The following is a 27,038-nucleotide window of genomic DNA, read 5'->3' as shown; positions in this document are numbered from 1 at the left end:
CTTCATCATCCACAAGTAATGATGATGATAATGAAAATGTTATGCTATCATTTACCAATTCTGAGGCCCTCTGTTATCTATGAGGAGATGCTAAGTAGATATCAGAGTCTCATTTTGCTCTACACATCTATATTCTGAGCTCCCAAGTACTGAAACAAGGCAGATGCAGGTTTTTAAAGCCAGATTTAACAAGATATTTAGATACCTATCACTGCAGATTAGCAGCCAAATGTGTGTATGCGAGGTAGTTGCTGAACTTCCATTTTTAACTGCAATGAAATTTGTAGATTTGAAGACTTGCAATTTGTGATAGTGTAAGCTGAGATCCTTCATGTTACAAAGCTCTGTGTAACCATCCCTCTGTCAGCTCCAGCATCTTAAAACAGCTAAACAGCTGCAGGATGGAAGCGGATCAAGTCCACAGAGTGATTTCGCAGGCAGCGCCAGGATGAGCCGGAGTAGCAGAGTGCCTCTTTTGTCCTTGCGCAGAAGGTGCAGACTGTTACAACGGTTTCTTATTCAGCACCTGCTTTATTTTACTTTCTCTGAAAACTTTCGTCTTCGAAGGCATTGGCAGCAAGGTGCAGAATAAGCATCAATCTGATAATGACTCAGACTCAGCCCTTGTTTAGCCATCGATCTTTACTCAAGTGTTTTGTACTCAGCCTCCCCACTGGATGGCAGCAGCAGAACACATCCATATATTCCTTTTCTGAATAAGGAGTGGGACTGTCCAAGTTAGAACGTATTCTCCCAGCTTTCACCTGACCTTCTCCCTACTTAATCTTCTGTTATTTGCCTCTGTGTATCCAGGAGAGGATCAGCTTGATCTTCAGTTTTTCTCTTCTCACGGTGTCCAAGAGTGTGCATTGCTGTACTAGATCTCCAAAGAGCCGGGGGGATGAGTCAGGCAGTGGGTAGGTGATGTGCCCCTCTACCTGGTGTGGGTCACACTTGCAGCAGTGACCAGCTCGGCTCGCTGAACGTCGGGCAGAACCTTACCTGGAAAGGGAACTGAAACTGAGCATGAGCGTTTCCCTTCCAATTTTTATTAGGCTATATCAACAGCAATTAAAACAGGCAGGTATTTACTGCCAGATAGCGTGGACAAATAATTTAATTTCCCACTACTTAAAAAAAGATCCTCATCTTAGCAGCTTTTGTAATTAGATTTGACCTTGAGCAATCCCACATTCCTCATGTTACTTGAAGCAGTATCTGAATTTTTGAGTCTCTTTAAAATGTAAATTATGCTACTTAAAATATGTAACAACATCTTGTGTCTTTATAATATAACACATTTCTTAACTAAATGTCATGATTTTATGCTGAGTGCTCAGACCTACAATACTTTATATGTGTGCCAGCATTTAAATGGGATCCAGCTCACCTCCGAGGCTAACAATCCATTGGGATGAAAGTGTGGGCAGTTCACCTTGGTGTCAGTGCTGTATTTTTCAGCGGTTTGTGTGCCCAGTCTGTACAGTAAGAGAAAATAGATTTGTACAGCTAAGGCACTTTCTGCAGTATGAGAAACTCCCACAAATATTAAAATTCTAAAGATAGTGACATTTTTGGCTATCTAAAGAGAGACTGAACTTCAGTCAACAGAACAAGAGCTTTTTTATTTTTTTGACTTTTGGTTTCTTGCAACTGTATATTGAGAGTTGATATTTTTTTGATTGTTCTTGACTAATTAGTAAATACTGTAGCTGAAATGATACACTTTTTAAAATATCACACCTGCTTTCTTTGGTGATGGTTCTAAGTTTAAGAGGAAATACTTGTATTTACGATGGGGTGAATATGGTATTAAGTGGGTAGAATAAAGATGGTGCTGTTTGTTGCAAGCAGGAAATAAGAGATCAAAACACAGACTATTTCCCCAGAGCATCAGGGCCTATAAATGCCACAGCAGTGGCACCCAGTGACTGGATTGTTAACAGTAATTCCACAGCAGTTCCTTTTGGATACGTAGAAGACACGTAATCCCAGCCACGGGTCCTGGTGGTGGTGCTAGACAAGAATGAGGAGATAATAAAGTAAGGAAAATTATTTTGTGGGGAAAAACGCAAGCTTGGAGCTGGTACAGGCTTGACCTCTATTATGGCCCTCAATCTTGGAATGAAACAAGATTTTGGCAACTTGTTCACCTTCTTCTGAACTTGCTTGCAGATATAGCGACACAAACCTGTTTGAAACTTATCAACACAAGCCATGTGTGCTGGCTGAATGTATTATCTGATGCTGCACTATGGAAATTAGGCTGTTTGACTTATGGGACTGTCCCAGCTGTTGAATTTACCTGGTTAGCTTAAAAGGCTGAAGGAAAAATCACTTTGAAGAAGGATTTTTTAGAAATAAAGGAATCTCTTAATTAGGGTTAATTGTATCATTCAGAGAAGGTAACTGGTTAGCATTATTAATCTAGCTCTGTGATTGACCCGTTGGGAGCGGTGCTGTGTATGCCCCAGGTGACAAATGATGGAACATCCATGGAGAGAACAGAACATCTTTAGCTGGCAGACACATGAAATAATGCATATGAAATTGGGGAGTCTAAGGGGAATTTGGGAGTTTTAAGAGCACAGTATAGATGTGTACTGGGATTATCTCCTGTACATTCATTAGGAAATGATACAGTATAATAAAGGGACGATTTATTTAGTTGTAGTAGTTGTGTAAAAAGGCTGCTGTTAAGTAGATCCCTATGTTGGTGTCTTGTTCCAAGTATTGGGATTAGCTACCGGTGGCAAGAACAATGCTTTGGGTTTTGTCCTGAGCAAGTTGTTTCTTCCTTCTCTTTAGTTAGTCTGTTCCATTTTGGTTTGCTCTTGTGTATTGTCATACTTGTCAATCTAATAGTCCAGCACATTCTGAATTAATTATGAAATGCTTCATGGAACTGGGAACTGTTGCAGAGAACAAGAGATGGCTGAGTCTTACTGTGTCTAGTGAGATGGTTTAATTCACTGTGCTTTCCAAAATGAGAGCCATGTGTACATCTTGCATTTCAAACATCTCTTAACCCTGAATGACTAAAAGTTCCTAAAGGAGCAAGACATGCATAATTTTACAGTCCTTCTGCCTGTCACTGACTCCCTGGTAATTTTGTGAAACTGCTGGTCCAAATCCAACCAAATGAAAATCTTAAACGTGGTAGGGTTTCTAGGAATCTGAAGAAAACCAGCAATGAGTTACATTATGGTCCCCACTAAGAAAAAGCTACAGTGTGTAGTTGTGAGGGTTACTTGTCCTGTGTGTCCTGGCACCTTGCTGATTAGTACATCTCTACGCTGGAACCAGTGCTTGTGTTATTGTAGTCAGGGGGCAGAGAAGATGCCTGAGCACTGTGAAGTGGATGAGAATGGAAATCATGGCAGTGATGTGGGGTAGGGACACAAAACAGACATGTTGTCATGGATGCCGCTTAGTGGAACAGCACAGTCAATGAGGGATTATTTCATACAGTTGCCTCAAGAAGTGAGGGTTGCCTCTGAAATGGGATTTGGCTTGTTTATTGTCAGCAAATTTGGTTTTTTCTGATGGGACAAGATGGTGATGATTTGAATGCTGGTTTTCATGGCATTGCCACTGTGAAATGGGCCAGATATAAGATTGTGGGGCAATTCCACCTGGCCTGTGGTGATAGCGGAGAAGGAAGCAGATATTGCACTAGCTTGAAAAATCCAGTAAATGCATACATGGGCAGCTGCTTATGGCTGCGAGCTATAGCTGTTGTGTCATTGTGGACCATGATACCAACACTGGGGTCCATCCTGCCCCCCCCAGCACAACCATTGCCAGTCTCATATGTAAGTGTCCAACTCACACTCGATTTCTGTTCCATTAGATTTTGATTATTAGATATGATCCATTTGAGTTAGTAGCAACAAATGCTGAGCGGGAAAGGTCATTGTTTTAAATGGTCCTGGGTCACATTTTAGACACTTCTGAAAATCCTATCTGCAAAGTCTGACTCTTATTAGCCACTTTTATTGTATGAGCAATGTCACTCTTCATCCTGAAATGACAGGGAAACACCAATGGCAGCTTGCCTATTGCATCTCGTTAATGTTGTTTCATGTTCACTGCCAAAGTTATAAAAAGTATTTAGCAGGATCCCATAAATAATTGCAAGCTGAGAACGGAATAATGATGGAAAATAACTGTTTAGTTAGCCAGATCATTTAACTGCAATGCTATGCATTGCCAGGAAGGACGTATTCCAGGTTGCTTGCAGAGCCTCTGTTTTGAACCTCCTTGAAATCTGGAGGAAGTCTAATTTGAGAAATTTTATGGATTTCTTTATGTAATAGTTCTAAGAAGCCTTGCCCCCAGTGACCTAATTATGTCACCTGCATGCCGCACAACTTTGTACTCGAGCAAGACTGCCCCAAGGCATGTGAGCTTTGTAGTGAAATTTTTTTGTAAATTGGATTTCATCTTTTCTTCCCCCCCGCCTTCCAGTACAAGCTGCTGACTTCAATATTTTACCTGAGGTTGGAAGCTCCACTGATTTTTGTTTTGTTTTGTTTTTTCCTTTCCAAAAGGCCAAAGATGCAATGATAAGACTCATTTGTCTTTTTAATCTTTACCTTGTAATTAGAGCTAAGAGAAGCTGGAAAGAGATGCCAGGCAAGTAAGCTCTTCTCCTTTAAAATCTCTCCGGGCACATAACTGAATCTTGGGAGAGCTTTAAAGGAAAGCAGTAATGAAAATCCTGCAGAAAAAGACAAATAAGCCAACAAAATTAAGACTTAAGTGTGCTATTTTTATTCAGGACTGGGGGTAAAAAAGACTCTGGTACCTCCTAGGTTCATTCTCAGATAAAATGTTTGAATCGCTAATTATTTTTAAACGTTCTTTTTGAACAGATGAGCTTCCCGCTTTGTTTCTGCCCCACCAATTTTCCCAGTACTAAGATTTTGGGTGATTCAAGATGATGTTGATCTTACTTGGAGGTTTTGGAAACATTTTACCTCAGCTTTGTTTGAAAACCAGGTTGTTTTTTTTTTGTTTACTGTGAGATATGTAATTTTCCTGAAGTTTTGTTTTTCTAGAAGGCAAAGCCCCAAAACACAAAACCCAATTTACTGAAATGCTAGAAATTGAACAGCTGTGGAATTTAGGCACCTGGATCCCAGAAAGTGTTTGAAAAGGCCACTCTTTTTGCTCAGGCAGAGCAGTCACCATCATCCTTGTGCATCAACTGCAAAGGAGGTGATGGTGGTGAGAGAGACTGAATGGCAAAGGGTCAACGCCCCAGTACTGGTCTCTTAGGAAGCTGAAATAACAGTATTAATCATGCCTTTGGGCAGGATTCTGCAGTCTTATGTCTGTAGATTTCCAGTGGTAGGGCAGCACAAAGCTGCCTGCATGTACAGATCTGCTGCTAGGATTGCTCTAGCACAACAGATGCTTTGTCTCTAGGAGATGCATATGCAAAATCTGCATTATTTGTTCCCTTCTGAATACATCTAATGCAGTGAACTCCAAAGACTTTCTTTTGCCAACTGATCCTCTAAGAGTCCCGTGACTTCTGCTCTCAGTGTCTTTTTCCTTAGTCTTTAACTACCTTTGTTGTATAGATACTAGTTCGTAGCATCAAAATGATGACTCTGAACATTGCCCTGAAATAGACAAAGATGTTGTAGAACTAAACCACGTTTTTTGTTGGCACATCATGCCGCGCATGAGACTTACTGTTTTGCATTCCTTATATGAGAAGGAACATAAACCTCATCTTGTGCTTTCATTCCTGAGGAAAAATGAAAACACGTGTTTCTGAACAAGATTTCTTTTGATCAGTCAGGTACCCAGTTAAAAATGAAACTCAGGCCCTTCTCTGCTTATGTAAGACTAGCTTTTAGTCTTTTTAAGGAAGAGATGTCCAGGTGAATACACAAGGCCCTAGCTGGTATTGCCTAAAACTGGATTATTCCCCCCCTCCCGTGGTGGGGCCATGAATGGTTACCTTTCCCTCATTTCTCTCTCTTTTGATTGGATGTGGAAGATTGCAAAAGTGGTTTTCTTCTTTTCCCCTAATAACTGTCCTCTGGTTTTTTTGAAGTGAAAGGGTTTGGGTTCTTTCGTTGTTTCCGGTGGCTTAGTGAAGGCTGCTCTCTCCATTATCTTAGCTGGAAGACGAGGCTGAAGATCAAAGTGACGTCATCCATGGTCTGAAGAGAGAGAAGGACAAATAGCAGTTATGATTTGTGAGCTAATGGTAAATGATGGCGATTTTTATATTTCTAAAACTAAATTTTGGAAATTAGCAAAATCCTCCGTGATCAAGGGTGTTCTTAACTATGCGCCTAACTTAAATGTATTATTTTTTTCAGTAACGGCAACAAAGTCAATGGACCTGACTTTTTTTTATTACCTGTGCCTTCATGCAGTCACTGCCCTGGTATAAATGCTATCATTTGGACGTTAGCAAGCAGCTGTAAACCTCTATTCCTTATTGCTCCCTTGTAACTCTGTGCTATGATGCAGCTCAGCATGCAGATTTTTGAGTAAGGAGAGGCAATAGTTTTCAACATAAACAAGTCCGCTGGGTCACATTAACCTCCTTCAGTCTCTGTGTTAAATAATTAAAATAAACTAGGTAGTGTTTAACTATACGTATTTAGAGGCTTACTGGAGGAGCTTATTAGTTCAATATCCTAACACAGTGTCTTAAACCTTTCTGAGCTCCAGGATCCCTTATTAAATATTTAGTGCGTATTGCTGAAAAAGTCAAGATTTGCTTTATTTTTTAGAGGCAATTGCTGTTCTCAAAATTCTTTTAGCCTGTAAAATACTGGCCATCTATAAATAGCACTGTTCTCAAGTTGTCATTTCTTGCCACCAAGAAGTATTTTTCATTTGTACTGATCTTAATAGCACCCCAGGAATTAATATTTGCAGAAGACTCTGCAATGCATCCTTGCTGTATTCTATAGAACCACCTCAAATACCTTTTTAAGCAATTCGACAGCAGCTCCGTCAGTTAGAAAGAAAATGCATGTCAGCTGCTGACTGTGGTTTGGAGATATCAATATTTCTCCTCTTCTGTTTCCAAAACTGTCAAAATGAAATTAGTTAATTGGTGAGTATTTTTGTGTAGTTGCTGTGGGATAGTAATTATTGGTGACAAGGGCTGCTGGATGTGCGCTAATACAGTACAGCAAAAGCTAAAATTTGAAAATATAAGGCATTATCCTGCAATACTGTTATGACTAGTCATTTTGCCATAGTCTGACTTGCTATAGTTTCAAACCTTCAAGGTCTTCGTGCCAGGAGAGAGAAGTTTTTGCTTTGTACACAGCAGAGTTTTGTAAGACTTGCCATAGAGATGAGCAAAGGCAGCTCAGTGGATTAAAATAGCATCAGTGATATCTCTTGTCTCTAGGGTAATGAGTTATGAGCAAAGCAAAGACCTCCAGGAAGAGTTTTGTTTCTGTGGAGTCTCTATTAGATGATGCTGTATAGTAAACAAACAACAAATTGTTTCACTGAGTCCGTTCTTATTTTGCCTAATTGCCTGTCTTGGTTCAGAACTGGTGAAGATAAGACATAAGGCACGTCGTATTTACTTTTACACCAAAGGACTGATTGCTTACTAAAAGAAGCTAGACAATGTGTTTTCTCTCTGCATGTAGCTGGAAACTGGTCATTCCTTGCTACAGGCTTTTATTTAAAGATGTTAATTCAGCACTTTCGGTGGTGTTCTATGGTCTGGGGTGTCAGGTGAGAGAAAGAGTCCCTGTGCAGTGTCAGTGAAAGCATCAGCTTGTAGTGTGAAGGTATCTGGACAAGCCATTTACAGAATCCTGCAAACAAAGATGTTTCCCTCTTCTAACAGTAAACCTCCATATATTGTCTGCGTGCCTTGAAACATAAACTATCTAATAATCCACCTCTATACAAATGCTTAAAATAACTTAAAAGCTGACAAAGGATAATGTGATGGACCGGCAGCATGTTGAATCTCTAATATAGGATCTATTCATCCCAGTAATTGCCATCCACCTCTCATCTGAGACTTACCTCTTCTTTAAGCAGTGAATCGTGATCAGCCATAACACTGTTCTCACTAATATTAGGAAGGATATGTGAGAAATTATTTTAAAGAAGGTAGTCCCAAGTTTAACAAGACACTTCATGCACAAATATGTCTGATTTTTCACTGTAGTATATGTCTCACTGTAGTATATGTCTCACTGTAGTATATGTCTCACTGTAGCTTTATGGGGTCTAGATCAACAGAATTTTCCTCTTCTTTACTGCAATTTTTACTGAAATTTGATGGACATGTAAAAAGTTAATTTAAAAAAATAATATCTTTGGTTTAAACTGACAGGAACATTAAAAGAAACAGAAATCTATTCTCTCTTACCCAATTCCAGTTTTTTAAATAACAATATATTACCAAAGTTCTTGATACAATGTCAATAGTTTTAAATAAACAAAAAAGGAAAAATGAATTATGATGTTCAAGAGACTGCACCTTTTAATTTCGCAGTGCAAAATACATTCCTGCAGGAGATAAACGAGGCTGTTTTTTCTAGTCCATTGAAAGTAGCTGTCAAGTTTGTTGCCAAATAACATGTCTGATTTCATGTCTAATAGTTAGCAAAATTTAATGAGTACAAACTGAACAATGGAATGGTTCTCAGTAGGAGGGTAACTGAGTTCTTCTTTTGACACACCCCGTTGTTCATTTTATTGTAAAAGATACCTATAGGTGGCCATTCAGTGCTCTCAATGCCTCGCCTGTGTTAAAGAATGAATGTGAAGCCAGGGCACCTTGGAAACGAATCCACCCCAGCTCACAGTCTGAATAGATTTCAAGAGGAGGAAAAAAGGGTGGCCTTTGTAGCTAACAAGAGGGCGTTGGTGGTCTGAGGTTTTTACTATTGATACTTAAGGTACTTGTACCTAAAGTTCTGGAAGGGAGTAAAATTTATACTAAATACTGTGATTCAGTCCTTCAGGTGCCTAACTGTTGCAGTCAGTTTGGAAGCCACGCTTGAAACTTCTCCAAGTTTTTCTCCTGGGAATCATTTGCCAGCTGGGATCATCAAAACACAACCTGCTGTGGTCTGAGTGGGCTTGATGGAGAGAAGTCCTATCACACTTTGAGTGTCCCATCCGCAAGCAATGCAGAACATGTGGCTCAGGGACTCTCTTGTGGATGTCATCTTTCTTGGAGTTGTCACGGTACTTGGTGAATTGCATTTGCCTACATCATTGTGATGGTTCCGTTGTTCAGGTCTTGTCGATAAGATGCGTTAGAGTTAAAACAGTCCGTGAGGAAAAGGTGACTGAAATTTGTCATTTAGCCACCCCATGTGGAACTGTAAGTGCTAGGAATCGATGTATGTTCTGGTGCTTCCCTGCTTTTTTAGTGAACTTGGATGGCAAATTTCCTTTGGTAAAAGTAGGATATTTTAAGTGAAGTGTCAGATGTTTTTAAAGGTCATACCTGAACGCCCAAGTCTTCAGACTTGGTGCTGAGCCTTGTAAACCAACACTTAGCGTAACTTGGCATTAGGGATACTTTATACATGGACAGATCAAATTCTGAATGTGGTGACTGTCAGCTCATTGGTCTAGCTTACTACGTAGTGTTGAGTTATTGTGATTAAAGATAGATCATTATTTTTCAGCTTCTCGGAGCACGGGATGCTTGGAACTTGATATTGGAAAACCTGTTTTCTTGTTTATAAGTGAACTCTTTTGGGGTTTATGATAACCTCAGGCTATCTGCCACCAATTTCAGAATGAATAAAAAATATTCATGCTAGATGCATCCGTTCTTATCATACCCAGTGATTCACAGCAAAATCTAACTTTTGCTGTATTTTATTGTTTTAAACCCAATAACTATTTTATACTCATTCTAGAATCTTTTAAATCTTCCTTCTCTTTTGCCTATCCCTTAACCTTTGCCCAAAAATAAAAGGAAATTTTGCCTTAACTTCTGTACTGACATTTTTACATCCTCAGAAGCAACTTGTTGGAGAGCTCAATTAAAATTTTCTTTTATTTCATATGTAATACATGAGTAAAAAGTAAATGACTTGGGTAGAAGTATTTAAACAGGAAGATTGCAGGCAATAAATCATATATAACATGACAAAAAGATTTTTCAAAAGCCATTTCTTTGTCAGCATTTTCATGCTGAATAATGCCATGCCTTTTGCCTAACAATAAATTTTTTTTGTAATATTTTTAAAGCAAAACTCAAGTTTCTTATTAATGCAGAAATGTAGGTATTCTTACATTACAAAATTCAGACTATTTCATTAAAGAAGTTATGGCATGGCAGTCCAGGTCTGTGAATAATTGTCCTTAAATGTTCTGTTTGCCAAGGTAGAATTAAACTGAACTAGCCAGGACTGTCTGTGTGCTGACAATTAAGTTCTTTTCACATGGAAGTGGTAGCACAGAAACCAATACATTAATTATATTGCTTAATCTCAAATAGTCAGGTTTGCATGCTCCGAAGGTGTATAGTCACTGTAAAGAAAGTCTTGTAATTTCTTGTGCTCGAAAGAGGCACTTGTAAATAATTACAAGATGCAATCACATGAAAACAGGAAGCCTCAATGGAGTAGTAATGAGATACAGAGCCTTTCACCTCAAGGTCATTGTTTCTCATCCAGATTTGCTTGGTAGTGTTTGGAAGTGCCATTAGACAGGTGGTTAGTGTGAAATTAGTTGGAAATCTCAGGGCTGTTAGTAAGTACATATCCATCTAAGAAAAATTGCTGTGGCTGCGGTTTTCTTTCTGGCTGTCTCCTTCCCTCTTATCTAGATAGGAGACAGAATTTCTGATGTTTTCTTGTATTGAGCCAACTGTGTAAGATTAATGTGATTCTGGCCAGTTTCACTGCTGCTGAGAGCTACCTGCTGGGCAGTGATGATGTTATCGGACATGAGTCCTCTGGTGTGGGCACCGTAGGGAAGTCGGCAGAGGGATGTAGTAGAGTAGTTCATGTTTAAAGGGAAAGCTAGATGAAGAACAGGGAGGCAAGTGTGTGGTATAGACGATGAAGGACTTCACAGCTCATTAATGACAGCAGCAGTGATGCAGTTGTTGCTGACTTCCGTTGTGATTTACCACAGATTAAACTGACCTTTCTTGGGTTCCCAGGCACTTCCAGCCAAGGGGTCTTGCAGAGGACTCTGCCTTTATGAAGCTGATACTGGTCTGTAGGACAGCTATCACAAGCAATGCCTGTTGGTCCTTCCCTCTTGTGGGGCACTGAGTTAGAGGAAGTACCAGAAGGACACTCTCTGATGATGTCCACAGACTTTCAAAATTAGTTACCATTTTGACAATTTACCTTGCCAGTGAGGCAACGCATCTTTTAAGATCAAGAAAAGCCAACCACGCGAGCAGAAACTGTTTTCTAATGAGTTTAAGTCAACACAGTTTTTAAAGGTAGGAAAAATAAGCAGCGTAACTGTTGATTTGGCTTTTTTTGTTTTTTTTTTTAAATATGATCAGAAGAAACATTTTAAAAGTTTCCCCTTTGTAATGTGCACACTGCAAGAGGAAAAACCCAACGATTTTAATTAGAGTACCATCTTTGTGGAGACATACTGGAACTAATGACAACTGTACCAGGTCACCTTTAATCTTAGTCAGAGAGGGGAGATGGTGGAGCATTGCTGTTAAAGTCAATGGCTCTTGGGGGAGGCTAACCAGCCTTGTGTAAGTTAATGGCATGCCCGCTCCTGCCACCTATGGCTGCTCCATTATCCTTGAAAGCAACCGTCAAATTTGCACAGCTTTAACAGGAACATCTGCTTCTCTCCCCTAGTTGTTTCCTTCACATCTGCAGTGGCTGTGACAGGGCACGTGCTCTTCTTCATTCACCCTGGTTGCTCTGACCTTTCCTGTGGCTCATTTTTTATGCTCTGCCTCCTTAATGACTATTCTAATTCATCTCTGCGTTTGCTGATAGTCTCATTAGGGCCAAGGGAAAATTCACCAGGTGAGGAAGCCTGTTGTTTTCTGGTAAGAATAAAAGTTTGTCAAATCTGACAAGCTAGCTGGGATACTTTAGAAGGAAAATTTCACTACATTGTTTCTGCAACTTGCCCAGTTGTGACAAGTGTTCCTGCTAAAAAGGGCAATCCCTCTCTTCTGTAGCGAAAGAAGTATGTCCCTTTTTCCGGATGACCTGTGTGTTTTTTTTTTTTTTGGCCAGGTTCTAGAAAGATGTTCGGGTGTCTTCCTGCTATTTAAACATCTCTTTTCCATTGATTTCAAATAGATTTCATTGATAATATAAGAACTGGATATCTAATGGCCTTTGGGAATTTGAGACTTCCCCTTCAATTCTACCTCCTTTGAGCCTCCCATCCGAATATGCTTTGCCAAGTGTCCTTGGGACTAAGCCAGTGACTGTATTCCCACATACAGGTGTAGGAAAGTCCTGTTATTGCTGCTGCTACATCACAAAACAAATGTGTTCAGTTATCAGGGAGCAAACTTCCATCTCATGGTAGAAAAACCCCTTCCAAATACAATAATCTGCATGAGTCAAGAAGCTTCTTAGTCCTTTAAGTGGTGACACTGAGGCTTGAATATCATTCAAGGATTGACCTGTCAGACTTTCTCCCAGAGTTGTAGTCTTTTTCTGTCAAAGCTAAGACATGGTGTGGAGGGAGACTTTTGATACTTTCCAGTTTGTTTCTGTTGTACAGGTTACATGATACAGTAGCTTCTATACCACTTTAAAGTCATATTTTAATTTTTCACTTTGAGCTGAATGGCTTAATTAAAATGGATAATCTACCTAATCATTGTCAAGGACTGTCCATTTTAATAAGAATGGAAGAAGGGTTGTGTTCTCTGGTGCTTGGAAGGGGATCTGTGGAACAGGAAAAGAATGTCTTAATTTCAGACTTTAGTCAGTTAGAAGAGGCCCAGCTAAAAAGTAAAATTACAAATCAGAAAATTGGTTCTGTTTTACCTCAAACCAGGACACCTCCAGTTCTTCCATTTTTGAGAAGGGTCTGTTAATGCTCTATTTTTACCGTTTCATATAGCTTTTTCATAGCAACTCACATTGTAAGCCTGGGTGAAATTTCTTTACTGTTGCTAGTTGTCAAGTGAAAAAAAAACAAATTTGGGTAGAACAAACAGTATACTGAGTGCAAAAAGGCATAAGATCATAGTTTAATAATGTAAATAACATGGAGGAAATAAGGTGAAATATCAGCATGGGATGTGTATTGTGGCAGTGTCCATTTGTGCGTGCACCTAGTTATTGAGCACAGATCTCCAGATACGGCTCTTCGAACTGCACTTTTCTGGGATTTTCTTGCACCACAGCCTGCAGCTGACATGTCAAAATTTTAGATTTGCACCTTTATTCTTAGGTAAAGAAGATTAAAGAGTGAAAGTTGAGAGGCTCAAGAGATCTACAGAACCTTGAAAAGAAAAAAAAAAAGTATTAACAGTGAAGCTTTGAAAAAGAGCCATCAGTATGAAATAGGAAATGTACAGACCCTCACAACTTCTGAATTCTGACCTTCTTTTTAATTACTATTTTATCGTTAGCTGTATAAGTCAGGGACATGAGTTATAATGTGGGCCTATGGGAAATTGTTATCAGGTTCTGATTCTCATTTTATTTGATTGTGACTGTATTTTATTGTTGTGTCTTTCACTGTTACAGTGTAGCATAAAATGATGGGCACTCTGCAGGGTTATTTTTTTTTCATATAAGATAAAAAACATCATTCAATAATACTGACTACAAAATAGTCTGTTGGCATTCTGGAAACCTCACTTACGCTTTGCACTTATGGATATAATAGTTAAAATATCTTAAGTTCAATTAGCTGTTCAGCCAGGTTGGCTACAGTCTGCACATGCTGAAACCATTTAAAAGTCCTCATGCCACTCAGAATTAAAAATGCATTTGTGCAATTTAGTTTTATGACCTGTTATTGCTTAACTGGCAGCTGGATCTTATACTTGGACTGCCGCAATGCTTTCCTTGTCCATTCCATTAGAATAAACCCAAGATAACCATTACAGCTATATAAAACCTGATATAAAATGAGGCAAACTGAAAATAATTAATCAGTGGTGATCAAGACATAGGGGCTTTTCCAGGGATTAAAGACCAGCTGAGGAGCTGATGGCCTGGTGCCCGGTGCATTAACTGATCTGATTGCTTGTAACGTTTCTCAAAATTCCATTTGCCTGATTTGCCTATCGCATGAAAATTTCATCTCACTTCACCAATGAAATGTATCATTCAAATTTGCAATCTTATCCACTGGTCCTGTTTTTTTTGCAAAAGACAATTCTTCTAGTAGCAACAAATACTGTTGCATGATTTTAATAAATACAGAGCAATTAAGTGAACGAGAGATTCACTGCCAAAGTCAGTCTTTTAAATTAAGACTGTCAGACAGGACAACCAGAAAAACTTTTGTGAAGTACGCCATTTGATGACAACAGTTATGTCTGGATCTTTCTTTAGCAGATTCTCAAATGAGGGTTAACTAATGAATAATTATTCACTTGTCTACCTCTAACTGCCAAATTCAGGCACAGTCCTATTACTGTACAGTCCCATAAAAGTAATTTCATTAAAGGAGGGAAACGCTCCTTTGCATTTAAAAAATAAAACTCAGAAAAGCAGAAGTTCTTTGTACTTTGTAAATTTGAGCTGTTTTGAGCACTGAAATGGAACAGAGTACAAGTTCCCGTGGTTGCCATCCTCAGTTTTACCCATTATACTTGGACATGAGAATAAAGATTTAATTTTCGCTTGAAGTGAAGAAGATGCTTCTTTCCCAAACATCTACATTGTTTTCTGGCAACTGCCCTTTGCTTAATCTGCAGAGCCTAATGACTTAGCTGACAATTGCTGTTTCATATTCTCTAAACAAATATCATTCTTGTCTGATGAATGACCTTGAACTGGGTTAAAAATACCTCTGGTATTTAGTAGATTACAAACTTTCGTTTTACACAGCCAAGTCCAAAATGGTCATTTGATGTTTCAGGTGATAGAGGAATGCTTGGAAGGTCACAAGTTTTTCTTGATTTTTTTAATTTCTTAAACTTTAGGATAATATTAAAGGCACTTCTGTCATGCCAGGCACGTGAAGGAATAAATTGTGCAAGTCCAGCACTGAGTTTGGGTATGGTGAGCAGCTGCAAATGGCAGCAGGCCGCTGGGGACAGCGAGCTTACCGGGGCCCTGATGCCTGCTTGGGCTGCAGTGATGCTGTCTTCGTCAGGATGGCTTCTGCCGTCGATGAAGAGCTAGTTACGGATGTGGATGGGATAATACTTCCCAGTTTGCAGTCCCACGTATGCTACTTTTGCTTTCCAGTGGCAAGGGTGAGTCTGTTTTTAGAAGCTCTCACAATTGTGACAGAAAACTTAATTTTTTTCTCGCAAACTGGTGAATAACCGTAAGCCTGGCCTATACAGATGTGTGTGTACCTGTGTCATGGTTTCAGCTGGGATGGAGTTAACTTTTTTGCTAGCAGCTCATACAGTGCTATGTTTTGGATTTGGGATGGGAATATTGTGATAGCACACTAATGGTTTTGGTTGTTTCTAGGCAGTCAATGCCTTTTCTGCTCCTCACACTGCCCTGCCAACAAGCAGGCTGGGAGGGCACAAGAAGTTGGGATGGGATACAGCCAGGACAGCTGCCCCCAGTTGATCAAAGAAATATTCCATGCCATATGACGTTATGCTCAGTATAGAAAGCTGGGGGAAGAAAAGAAGGAGGGGGAGACATTCAGAGTAATGGCATTTGTCTTCCCAAGTAACTGTTATGCGTGATGGAGCCCTGCTTTCCTGGAGATGGCTGAACACCTGCCTGACGATGGGAAGCAGTGGATGAATTTGTTGCTTTGCTTTGCTTGTGTGCACGGCTTTTACTCTACCTTTTAAACTGTCTTTATCTCAACCCACGGGTTTTTCTCACTTTTACTCTTCTGATTCTCACCCCACATCGCAGCTGGGGGGAGTGAGTGAGCGGCTGCGTGGTTCTAGCTGCTGGCTGGGGTTAAACCATGAGAAACTGCTTTCTTGAGGCAAGCAGAAATCTCTCTGGGGAACCAGTTTCATTCTTTTTCCCTTTCTCTCATGATAAATTTGTGAAGGAAGGAACAAATGAGAGAAAAAGAGTGGTCCGCATGTAATAGTGAGAGGGAATGTTAATAGGACATGTGGGAAATACTTCTGTATTAGAGAGCACAATGTTGCTCATTTGCTACAAGATATGATGGAAAACCAAATCTTTCCCTGGTATTTTCTTCTCTGCCTCACCTAAAATAGTCACACAGTAGAAAGATTCCCACAGGAAATGAATAGCACCACTTTACTCCAAGGTACTTTATGAAGTTTTATGCTTTTAGATTTCATTTGTACAAATGATATGTGTGCTTGAACCAGGATGAATATTACTGCCTGGCTGAAAGGCAGTCCTTATTGATTGACTTCAGCATAGCACTCCAGCAGGTAGAGAGGCTCATGTTTTAATTTGTTTTTGCTTCCAGGTCACTCTTCATCCACCTTTCTTTTCATTTGCAGCAACTTTCCTCTCCTTCCTCCCCTATTTACGGCACCTACTTCGGTCTCAGCTGTTTTGATTTATTGACCACTCAGATTTAATGCTTCGTTCCTTGGAGAAGTCTCAGTGCTTGTGTCTGATCTAAGGTCACCTATGCTACTTATTCCAGGGGACTTTAATCTCCATATGGATGTGACCTCTGACACTCGCCAAAGAATTCACTGTATTACATGATTCTCTCCAGCTGTGTCAGCATGTTCCTCCACCTGCACTAAAAGGTTATGCTTTTGATTTCATTAACTTTTTGTGTCTCATTATCGGGGTTTGAGGTCACTCACCTTGTTTTCAAATACACATCTAGATCTCCTATACCCCTAGGGTTCCTTTCAAATTGGTTGCTTGTTTTGAGAGTTTTTGTTTCCTCGGGTGTCACTTCTTGCCCAAAACAAGCTAAAGTGGTTCAGTGCTGGTTCCGTCATTATCCAGTTAAAATGCTGATTGTGATTTTGCACACACTATACTACTAACTTCCACAAGTCACAACTACTGACTTGTTGATTGGAACAAAGGCTGTAACTTTATAGGCTGTGAGAAACTCTTTGGTTGGAAACCTGCACATTGGGTGAGCATCAACCTCAATTCCTTCATCTGAGAGATCCCTGTGTCTTTGCTTACTTGCTTCGTTAGAGATTCTAGCTCTAGTAATCACAAATACTGCTATGTATTTGAGGAGGAATGTGAGAGTAATGGATAGCAAACTGGATGCCTTGCTCCCTTTTTTGTGTTTGTGTGCTACCTCTTACTTTGCCTATTAGCATGGGCGGGTTATTATGGGAAGCTATTTCTTGTTGAACTGGCCTTTGGTGGCACTTCTGGAGTATCTCTGAATATCCCCTTAATGCTAGCAAGTGAAAAGATAAAACTTTACAAGTGAAACTGGAATGAATTGTATATGCAGAGACAATTTATGAGAAAGTACATATATAAATATTGTATATCCTTGAGGAAGGAGAGCACCTAAGTCAGGACCTTGTGACATGAATGTGAAATTATTATGAAAAAAATCCAGTGGCTGATGGAATGGTAGTAGAGCAAAACTCTACTGAAATTCTCAGCCTAGAAGATGGTGTGTTAATTTTACCTTCCAAGTGACTTTTAGCTTCTTCTCTTGAGAATAGGTGTCATCTTTAGAAATACCTCTTCCCCCCTTTCCCTCCTGCAAAAACACCCCATGAGGTAGAGAGATTCTCATAAATATGTCTGGTAAAAAAAAATGTGAAAAATAGCAAATGTTATTTCCTTATATGTGTTTTTCTAAGAATATTTGCCTCTTGGTGTGTGCTTCTGTGCGTTCATATATTTGTAAGCAAAAGCCAGCATGAGATGAAGGTGGAACAGATGATGAGCTGGCACCAAGCTTCTTGGTGTGCTTTCCTCTTCCAAACAGCATGAGTGCTGACTTCTAAACTCGCTTGTTTCTCTTACTGTTGTCTGCAACATTAGGTTCCATAGCCATTCATCTCCCTATTGACAGGCATCCTCTTCCCCTTTAAATAAATAATGCAGTTGATTTTGTGCAGACCAAGCTTGCTGGTTTTGAGGCTTACTGAAGAATGTGCTGAGATAAGGTCATATTGTCCTACTGTCCAGATGTGCTGTTCTCCACAGTATTAGTTGCTTTCTTCATCAGAGAGGGCAGCTTACGAAACAGAGATAAAACCTCCCTTTAAATATGTATTTTCCATATGTTTCTTGGCTAAGAAATTAGAAAAAGAGGAGGTTATTTGGGATTTTTGATAAAGGCATGCTGCCTGTATGTATATGGCATTGAAAGAGTACTCCTTGGGAGTGATTAGAATTAGTCACAAAGATGAAATGGATGTGGATGGAATTGGCTAGCAACCTTCTGAAAGCCTTCCTCTTTCTTTGATATTTTCCTTGTAATTTTGAAGTACATAACTGTGATGTTTGATATTTTATTAACAATAATTGTATTTTCCTCTTTTCATTTGAAGGTTTCAAAGAGTTTTAGAAGCATTAATTGCATATTTGCCCCCTGAGTTCTGTGAAGAAAGTGAAAATAAGGTCTTGTCAAATAAGTTAGTTGAAAAAATGTATTAAACTGAGAATAAACAGTTCAGTGGTAATTATTCAGTCAACTCTACTCACAACACTCATGCTGGCTTGTAATGTGCAAGTCTAATAACTTCCTAGTTTATACTTTCTTGTTCTTCAGAGATGGTTGCCTTCTCTGAAAACTGTGAAGGCTGCCTAGCAGCTCTACACAATCTACCATCTTCTGGGCTGGAAAGCCCACGGATAAGAAAGAAATGGTCACAGAGCCTTTTTGTGGCTAGTCTACGAGGTCATTAGGAGGCATTCTGGATGTGGGCACCTGAAGGCTGTTAATATTTGTAGGTCTTTTACAAAAGGCAACACAATTCATAGCAGGGAGTGTCCTGGAGGTTGCTTCCATTAGAGACCCCTATCCTAGTATATCTGTGCCCTCTACAGAGAGACAGGGAAAGTGTCCTTAGTGAGCTTGAATAGCGTTGGTATTTCTAAGGAACTAAGCTGTAAAGAAATTGGGATGTGGAGAGAAACACATGTGCTAAACTCCTTATCAGAGGTAACCCAGAGCTCCATAGTTTTCGACATTCAACCTCTGTCCTCCACAGTGCCTGGCTGGTACACACCCCCTCTTTGGTATGCAGAAGGTGTTCTAGGACAGGAACCTTTCTCTGGTACTGTTGCTGATAAAACGTATCTCTCCTTGGAGAGTTTTCTTATTTAAATGTGAAGATGTAACTGAATTTCAACTGCAAATATTGACAGCCCTTAGGTTGCAGATCTGAATAGGCTTACAGGTGAAGAGCTCTGAATTTATGGGCTTTTTATAAGTGAGCCCAAAGGGGCTTTGCTCTCCAGAGCCTGGCTTTCTCCCTATCTCTCATTGCAGTTCTCCCTGAAATGGCTTTCCTGATGTGTCTGGCATAGAATTCACTTACTGCAGTCTTCACACTTTAAAAATTCTTCGGTCCTCTAATGCCTTGGTTCCTGAGAATCCATTGATTATAAAATATTTTAAGACTGTTAGTGAGTTTTTCTGTCATTATGCTTTCAGCTGTACCTCAAATGTACTTTAAACTGAGATGAAGGTATATCCAGTGCAAGATGGAGATTAAAATATAAAGGACAGTATTCTTATATTCTTTCTGTTTGCCACCTTTGGGCACCTGAATGTAGATACAACAGGTTTCAGTAGATCTAGGCAGAGAATGGACTGAGTTGATGGTTAATTTTTGAGATATTCTATGAGTTTTCTTAAGTCTGAAAGGCACTCTGTAAATTGAGTGCTTGCCCTCTAGGTTGCTGAACGCTGCCAAAACCAGGACAGAAAGCTAACGTGGTAACACTTAGCATTTGTTCAGCACCTGTTCACAGATGTGTTTGAATATTAAGAAGAAATGCGTATGGTGTTCAACAGAATAAAAAGTGTTAAGATGTGCGTGAACAAGGAGGAGGAAATATAGATGTGACTATATAGGAGGGGGAAGACTATTACAGGGGCAATCCAATTAATGCAAATGATGCATGCAGATGTCTTTGGCTTTTTAGTGCCTTTCACTGTTATACTGCATAAGAGCTGCGCACTAGGGACAAGGAGAAGAGCGCTGTCTTCTTTGCATGGCAGCAGTATTTTCAAACCTTAGCATCCTACCCCTGCCAGCAGATGGAGAGGGGACACCTTCTCTTACCTGCTTGTATAGTTGCAAAGTGTGAATAAGCATATAGTAAAGCGCTACTAAGCCGAAGGATGCATTTATGAGGTAACTTAATTTTGCCTTCTGCAAACATCTGTGTGCCTGTTGACTCCTGGCACTTCAGGGGAGCAGTGTCACTGCTTTAAAATTCAAACAAGATAATTGAAAGCGAGCCCCAGGTTTTTTTGTCTGTATGCTCAGGGCCAAACTGTTTGATTTATTTTGGTATTGACTTAAAAGCACTGTTCACCTAAAGGAAGCAGGATTTGAGCTTGAAAATAGACATTCTTTCAGCTACATATTGATCATTGGAGCTGAATCTAGTCCATCCTTATGATATACCTTCTGAAAAAATAGCTTCTACTCTTATCTTGACATCTGATGTCTGGTGAATAATGACTTTAATTAGAAAGAAGAGCAGGCTACTTGGTCTTTTAGACGAGATACACGGCAAACTCATGTATGTGGCCTGAGCAGTTCCAAATTTTTGCTTTTTCTTCCCTCCTTTATAATTCCTTCTCAAGAGACAGTCCAGACTGTGATCTTGCTCTCCTGAAGTCAAAAGAAATTTTGTTGTTGACTCCAGTGAATGCCGCTGTAAGCACTGTAGGAAACCAATGGAAATTTTCCCTGTTTAGTTCAAAGGGATTTGACTCAGGCTGTAGATCTAATAAATAAATAAATAAACTCTCTTAGATGAACAACCTCATTTTACAAAATCTTTTCTGTCAGAAACCCTGGCCATCTGATTATTATGTCCAGACAGTGTCATGTGAGGTGTTTTGTAGAGCAATTTTTTGGAATGAAGAGGCATGGCCAAGTTAATTTTCCTATTTGTGTATTTGTTTTCCATACTGACTTACAGAGAAGCTACTGTCCTACAAGCTGGTAGCTTTTTTCAATTTTTTTCATGTTTATTATGATATGGGTATTAGGTACTTGCATGAAAATTCGCAATCTGCCAATAAGCTTATTACAGTAGCTATGTAAGACACTTTTATGCTGTCTTCAACATTTTTCCAACTTTTTGTAAAATACATATTATACATTTTTCTGCTGTAGCATGTTTTTGCTTAGAAGAACAGTGTAGCTTTATTCCTCAGAAAAAAGAAACCCAAAACCACCTCTGCATATTTAATTTCTTTTTACATGTTGAGTGCACAAAAGACGACTAAATTTTCTTTCCAGGATTGCATATACACAGTTTCTTGTCCATTGAGGTTGTGCATACAAATTTGGCAACAAAAGCCAGGCAGCCCTTTAGCTGAGCTTGAAATACTTGTGAAACCAAAACACATACAGCAAAGGAACATTGCTAGGCCAAACTTTTAAAAAGTTAGATATATATATTTGAATACTCTCATTATTTTGGACTTCCTACACCCAGAAGCCTAAACTGCATTGCTAACTCTTCAAAAGAGTCACTTAACCCATAAAAATTTGTGTCCCCAAAGTAGTGATCTTAATTACAGAATCACATAATGGTAGGGTTGGAAGGGTCCTCTGGAGATCATCTAGTCCAACCCCGCTGACAGAGCAGGTTCACCTAGAGCAGGTTACACAGGAACGTGTCCAGGCGGGTTTTGAACGTCTCCAGAGTTGGAGACTCCACCACCTCTCTGGGCACCTGGTTCCAGTGTCCTGCCACCCTCAGGGTAAAGAAGTTCCTCCTCATGTTTAGGTGGAACTTCCTATGCTCGAGTTTGTGCCCATTCCCTCTTGTCCTGTCACTGGGCACCATTGAAAAGAGCCTGGCCCCATCCTCTTGACACCCACCCTTTAAGTATTTATAAGTGTTGATAAGGTCCCCCCTCAGTCATGTTTTTTCCAGACTGAAGAGACCCAAATCCCTCAGCCTTTCTTCATACGAGAGGTGTTCCAATCCCCTAATCATCTTTGTAGCCCTTTGCTGCACCCTCTCCAGCAGTTCCCTGTCCTTGAACCGGGGAGCCCAGAACTGGACACTGTACTCCAGGTGCGGCCTCACCAAGGCAGAGTAGAGGGGGAGGATGACCTCCCTCCACCTGCTGGCCACACTCTTCTTGATGTACCCCAGGATGCCATTGGCCTTCTTGTCCACAAGGGCACATTGCTGGCTCATGGTCATCCTGTTGTCCACCAGGACTCCCAGGTTATTCAATAAAATTTCATCTATATGGATGTAAGCCTTGCCATATTGCATCAGACCAAGGTGTTCTCTATTTCAAAATCCTCTATCTGGTATTAGATAGTAACAGACAGTGTAAAAAAAAAAAACAAACACAAAAACAAAAAAACAAACAAAAAAACCAAAAAAACAACCAACAACAAAAAAAACCCAAACAAACAAACGAAAACCCAACCAACCAACCAACCAAAAAATCCCTAACAAACCAAAGCATGGAATGAGTAGGAAACAGGACAATCCTCCAGGCTTGCCACTTGAAGGATTTGTCTGTTTCTGGAGTGCTCTCCCTTTCACCTTCCTTTCTTTAGTCTGCTGTACACCTACACCAATATCTGTACCATAGCCTCTTCTCGTATAAGGAGCCCGTACTGCTTTGATGATGAATATTTTTATTATTCTCAGCGTTGTCTCTCTGTCTAGCTCCCTTATTAAAAAACCCACCCTGTTCTGTAGTGCTGCTAATTTACAAGGTGCTTTACAAACACAGATAAGAGCCATCTAAGGCCCTACTCTAAATAAGATGAGACAAATGCAAGATGAAGCACTTGAAGGCTGTTCAGGAAATTGAGGACATGGAAATGACTTATGCAAAGAGGAGAGGGGTTTTGTGAGAAAGGGTTTTAGGCAGGGTAGAGAGTAATTTTGGCAGTGGACGAAAGTGGTTGGGTGCAAGGAGCAGTGGAGCTAAGATGCAAAAGCGGGAGTGAGGAAGGGAGAGGATGGGAAAATAAACTCAGAGAAATAGGGGACAGTGAGTTGTGAGGAAGGACCTTTGAGAGGAAAGCAATAGAATAGAATATTTATCATAGGTTTCTTCAAAATGGGCTGGGAGGGAACTTGGGAAATCTATATAGGTTTCTGTGTGGGGTTTTTTGGTTGTTTTTTTGTTGTTGTTTTTGTTTTGGTTTTTTTTGACAAAATTTGGCTATCTATGACAGCTTTTCAGCCTACCTTGTTCTTAGCCTACCTGCAATGATAGCCATAGCAAGTACTGCTTACATGTTTTTATGTAGAAAGTTTCCCTACTATTTAAGATAAGTTCCATTAAATATTATCCTGTTCATTGTATCCATTTATGAACAGAAATAATTAAATATAAAACCTAATGCAAGACAGGAAGCCAAAGGAAAGGAGGAGTGTGCTCTGTCTGTGGATGTCTTCTTGTCTAATCCATCTAATTGACTATTCCAATCTCCTTTTCTCCCTATGGCTTTGTAAGGGCCAGGGAAGACAGATTGAAAAATTGACTTGTTATGATGACCTAATCTTTATTAATAAGAATAGGATGAACTTGGGAATAAGCCAGATCCTACAAGATGCTTTGCCCCTTTGTCTTCTTGGGATTTAAACTGGCCTTTGAGAGATTTGGTATCTTGTAGGACTCTACAAAGTGGCTTTTTCTTTACGCGCTGGTGTTTTGTTTTGCTCTCCATCGCTTATCTCTGCAATTATTAGGCCAGCACCAAGTCAAGCAAGGGACATGCGAAGTTGTGGCAGTGCATCGTTGCTGCAATAAGAACCGGATTGAAGAACGATCGCAAACAGTCAAGTGCTCCTGCTTCCCGGGGCAGGTGGCTGGTACAACAAGGGCTCAGCCCTCGTGCGTGGAAGGTAAGGAGTCTCCTGCTCACTCATGATTCATTAAGATTGTTTGAAAGTTTAGTCTCCTTGATTGTTTGACTTCCCACTGCCTCAAAAGCATAATCCTTCCTTTTGTTAATTTTGGAAACATCGCTGTGCATTGATGATAATGAGCCTGTGCATAAATCTGTGTGTAATTAATCCTCTTAATATATGTACTCGTCCATTTCATGTCTGTGCCAATAAAACTTAATTTTTTCACACAAGAATTCTCCTTTAAAACTAGTCTGAAAACAGCATAAGCCAAGAAATTCAAGCTTATGATATTAACCCTTCCAGTTGTCTTTAGACTTAGCAGCTTGGCTAAAAACTCACTGGATAGTAAATGCAGCCCTAAGACTGGGCATGCAGATAGTGCTGGGACACCTGATTTTTAGAGCTGTTCTCTAGATGATTGTTTCACCATTATATGTGCCTAATGGTCTCACGCCAAACATCAGTGCTATAATGATGCCCCATGTCTATTCAGTTTCATGTGTTGTAACGCTAAATACATTAGAGTTTGGAGAGCAGAGCAAGCATACTGCTGCACAGGATGCAGCGTCTGAACTAGGACACCTATCTGATGAAGGAAAAAATGTGGTACAGTTGCCTTAGTCCATCGCCTTCCTGGGTAGATGTTGAAATCCTCACAGAGCTCAACATTGCCATCCTTACACTTTTAGCAGTCTAACGCATTTGAAATTAAATTGATTGTATACACTAAAGCTGAAATCTTACTTTGACTGTAGTGTTAACCAGGCATTCTGAAGCTATATAAAACTTGCTTCCTGGAGGTTCACTCTGCACCTCGCCCCCACCACTTTCCTGTCTGGTTTACCAGCAGTTCAGAAACTGTGGGTTACACAAAGTGTATTCCCTGGAGAGGCTGCTGCTCTTGTTGTAAACAGTTATTCCAAGAAAGATTTTTTTTTTTTTTAAGAAAAAGTCTAACAGCTATTAGATGCAACATTTCACTAATTCATAAGCAAGATCCTTCTATTTTAATTCTTTCTCACACAAAATTGCAACCATTACAAGTTAAATATAAAACAAAAGCTTCAACATCCAGTTTTTAATCTAATATTCAGAGATATTTAGTTTTAAACAGAAAACTCTATATTTATGCGATGTGTCTGATTTTTTTTAAAATTACCGTTTTGAGAACCTCTTATTTAAGAAAGTTTTTTTTTTTTAGGTGCTTATTCTTCTCATGCCTTGTAAAAATAATTTCACATACAACAGATAAATACAAGTCAGGCGTTGTTTTAAACTTGCTTAAGGATTGCAAGGGTGACACTGTCATTCTGTGATAGAAAGATATAAATGCACGATACCGTAGACGCTTAGTTCAGACAATGCAAATAGTTGCTGAAAGAATTTAGTAGCTGTTTTTTCTTCAAGTATAGTTGAAATTAAATATGACAAAATATTATAAATTTAAGATTTTGGTTTCTAAAGTTGAAGCCTTTGATTCCCCCTCGCCCCTTAGAGTAATGCATTCACATGCTTCGCTTATTTTTGCAAGCATCTGGGACTGCAGTCAGTGTTACTCAGTTGCTGTTGCACAGAAACTGTAACTATCTTTCCTTAGCCTCAGGATTAGATGTGTTTTTTCCCACTCTCTACATATCCTTCAGTAGGCTTCTACACTGTGGAAGCCAGCAACAGTTTAGGTCTTGAATTTGCATATTTCAGTCTGATACAGACATTTCATTTTCTTTTCCAGCACCTTTTTACTGAATGCAGGGCTGCTTAATTTGCCTGTATTTTGCCCTGAGCTTAAAGGGAAGGATATGCCCAAGGCACAGACTTACTTTTCTAACCAAAAGAAAAGATTTTATAGAGCAATTGGCTTGTAGTAGTCTTTTAAAGTATTTTCTTTGAACTTCAGACCTTACCCAGTATTAGTTATCGTTTACGTTAGGGCAGCAATTATCTCATGCATGGCATGCACATGGTGGTTGGTAGCTGTAGTTCCTACCTCAAATGACAGAATCATAAAATATCTCAAGTTGGAAGGGACCCATAAAGATCATCGACTCCCTGCTCCTTGCAGGACTATTTATCAAACGTATATAATATTATATGTGTTCCTTTTCCAAGTTAAGTAAACGTGGCCTGTCCACCTCCATAAAGACCAGTGATTAATGTCTTTAGCAGGATAGATAACGTGTCATGACTCTTAAAACTAAATCATATGACTAGGAGTGTCATTGAGATGCTCCTTTAACTCTGAGAGGCTTGGTGCCATGACCACTTCCCTGGGGAGGCTGTTCCAGTGACCCTCCACCCTCAAATTATTTATGTGCTACACTGTGTTTGGACAAAATAAGAAAACAAGGTAGTTCACATTCATAAGTATGTCTCCAGAAAGTACCACCACCCACCTCTTGTGTCAGACTACGCAATTTTTAGTTATACACATAGAGATGTTCTTACCTATTGGAATTTTTGGAAAAAAGTAGCTTAGTGCTTATTAGTTTTTATAGCAAATATGATTAAGTATGTTCTATTTGGATTTAGAAAATATGTTCTATTTGGATTTCAGCTTCTTCTACGTGCACTCAAAAGGAAAATAACTCTGCAAGTAATGCTGGAAAACAACAGTAAATAGGATGAAATCAGTCTCTCTTATGTCGACATTGCCTGTGAACTTTCCGGGGTTTGCGCGTTTCAGCTCTTCTTGGGCAGTACCAAAAAGACCATTAAAGCAGAGTAAATGGGATCATATTTCATGTTCTATGTAGAGTAGCGGCCTTTATAGAGCTATTGGAATGGAATTATGTTTTCCTTTCTTGACCAAACAAATCAACGGTTATATAATTAAATAATTACAATTAATTTTGTTGAGATCTGCATGGTGATTTTGCAGAAGTCTGCTGCTTCTTGCTGTTTTTAAATGAAAGTCTGATTCCAGGAAACAGAGTT

The 27,038-nt window shown here is 39.6% G+C and overlaps 1 protein-coding gene across 4 annotated transcripts in view; it reads left to right on the top strand.

Annotated features, from left to right (window-relative positions):
* The window catches only part of TAFA4 (TAFA chemokine like family member 4), a 68,149-nt gene that overhangs the window by 29,012 nt on the left and 12,099 nt on the right, over positions 1–27,038 (top strand). For all 4 annotated transcript variants that reach the window (XM_074602624.1, XM_074602627.1, XM_074602628.1 and 1 more), the window contains one exon: positions 23,943–24,098. In XM_074602624.1, the coding sequence (XP_074458725.1) occupies positions 23,943–24,098 (156 nt within the window). The remainder of the gene's footprint in view (positions 1–23,942; positions 24,099–27,038) is intronic.

Source organism: Larus michahellis, chromosome 10, assembly GCF_964199755.1.
Source record: "Larus michahellis chromosome 10, bLarMic1.1, whole genome shotgun sequence".
Taxonomy (NCBI): Eukaryota; Metazoa; Chordata; class Aves; order Charadriiformes; family Laridae; genus Larus; species Larus michahellis.
This window is presented reverse-complemented; position numbering and strand designations above follow the sequence as displayed.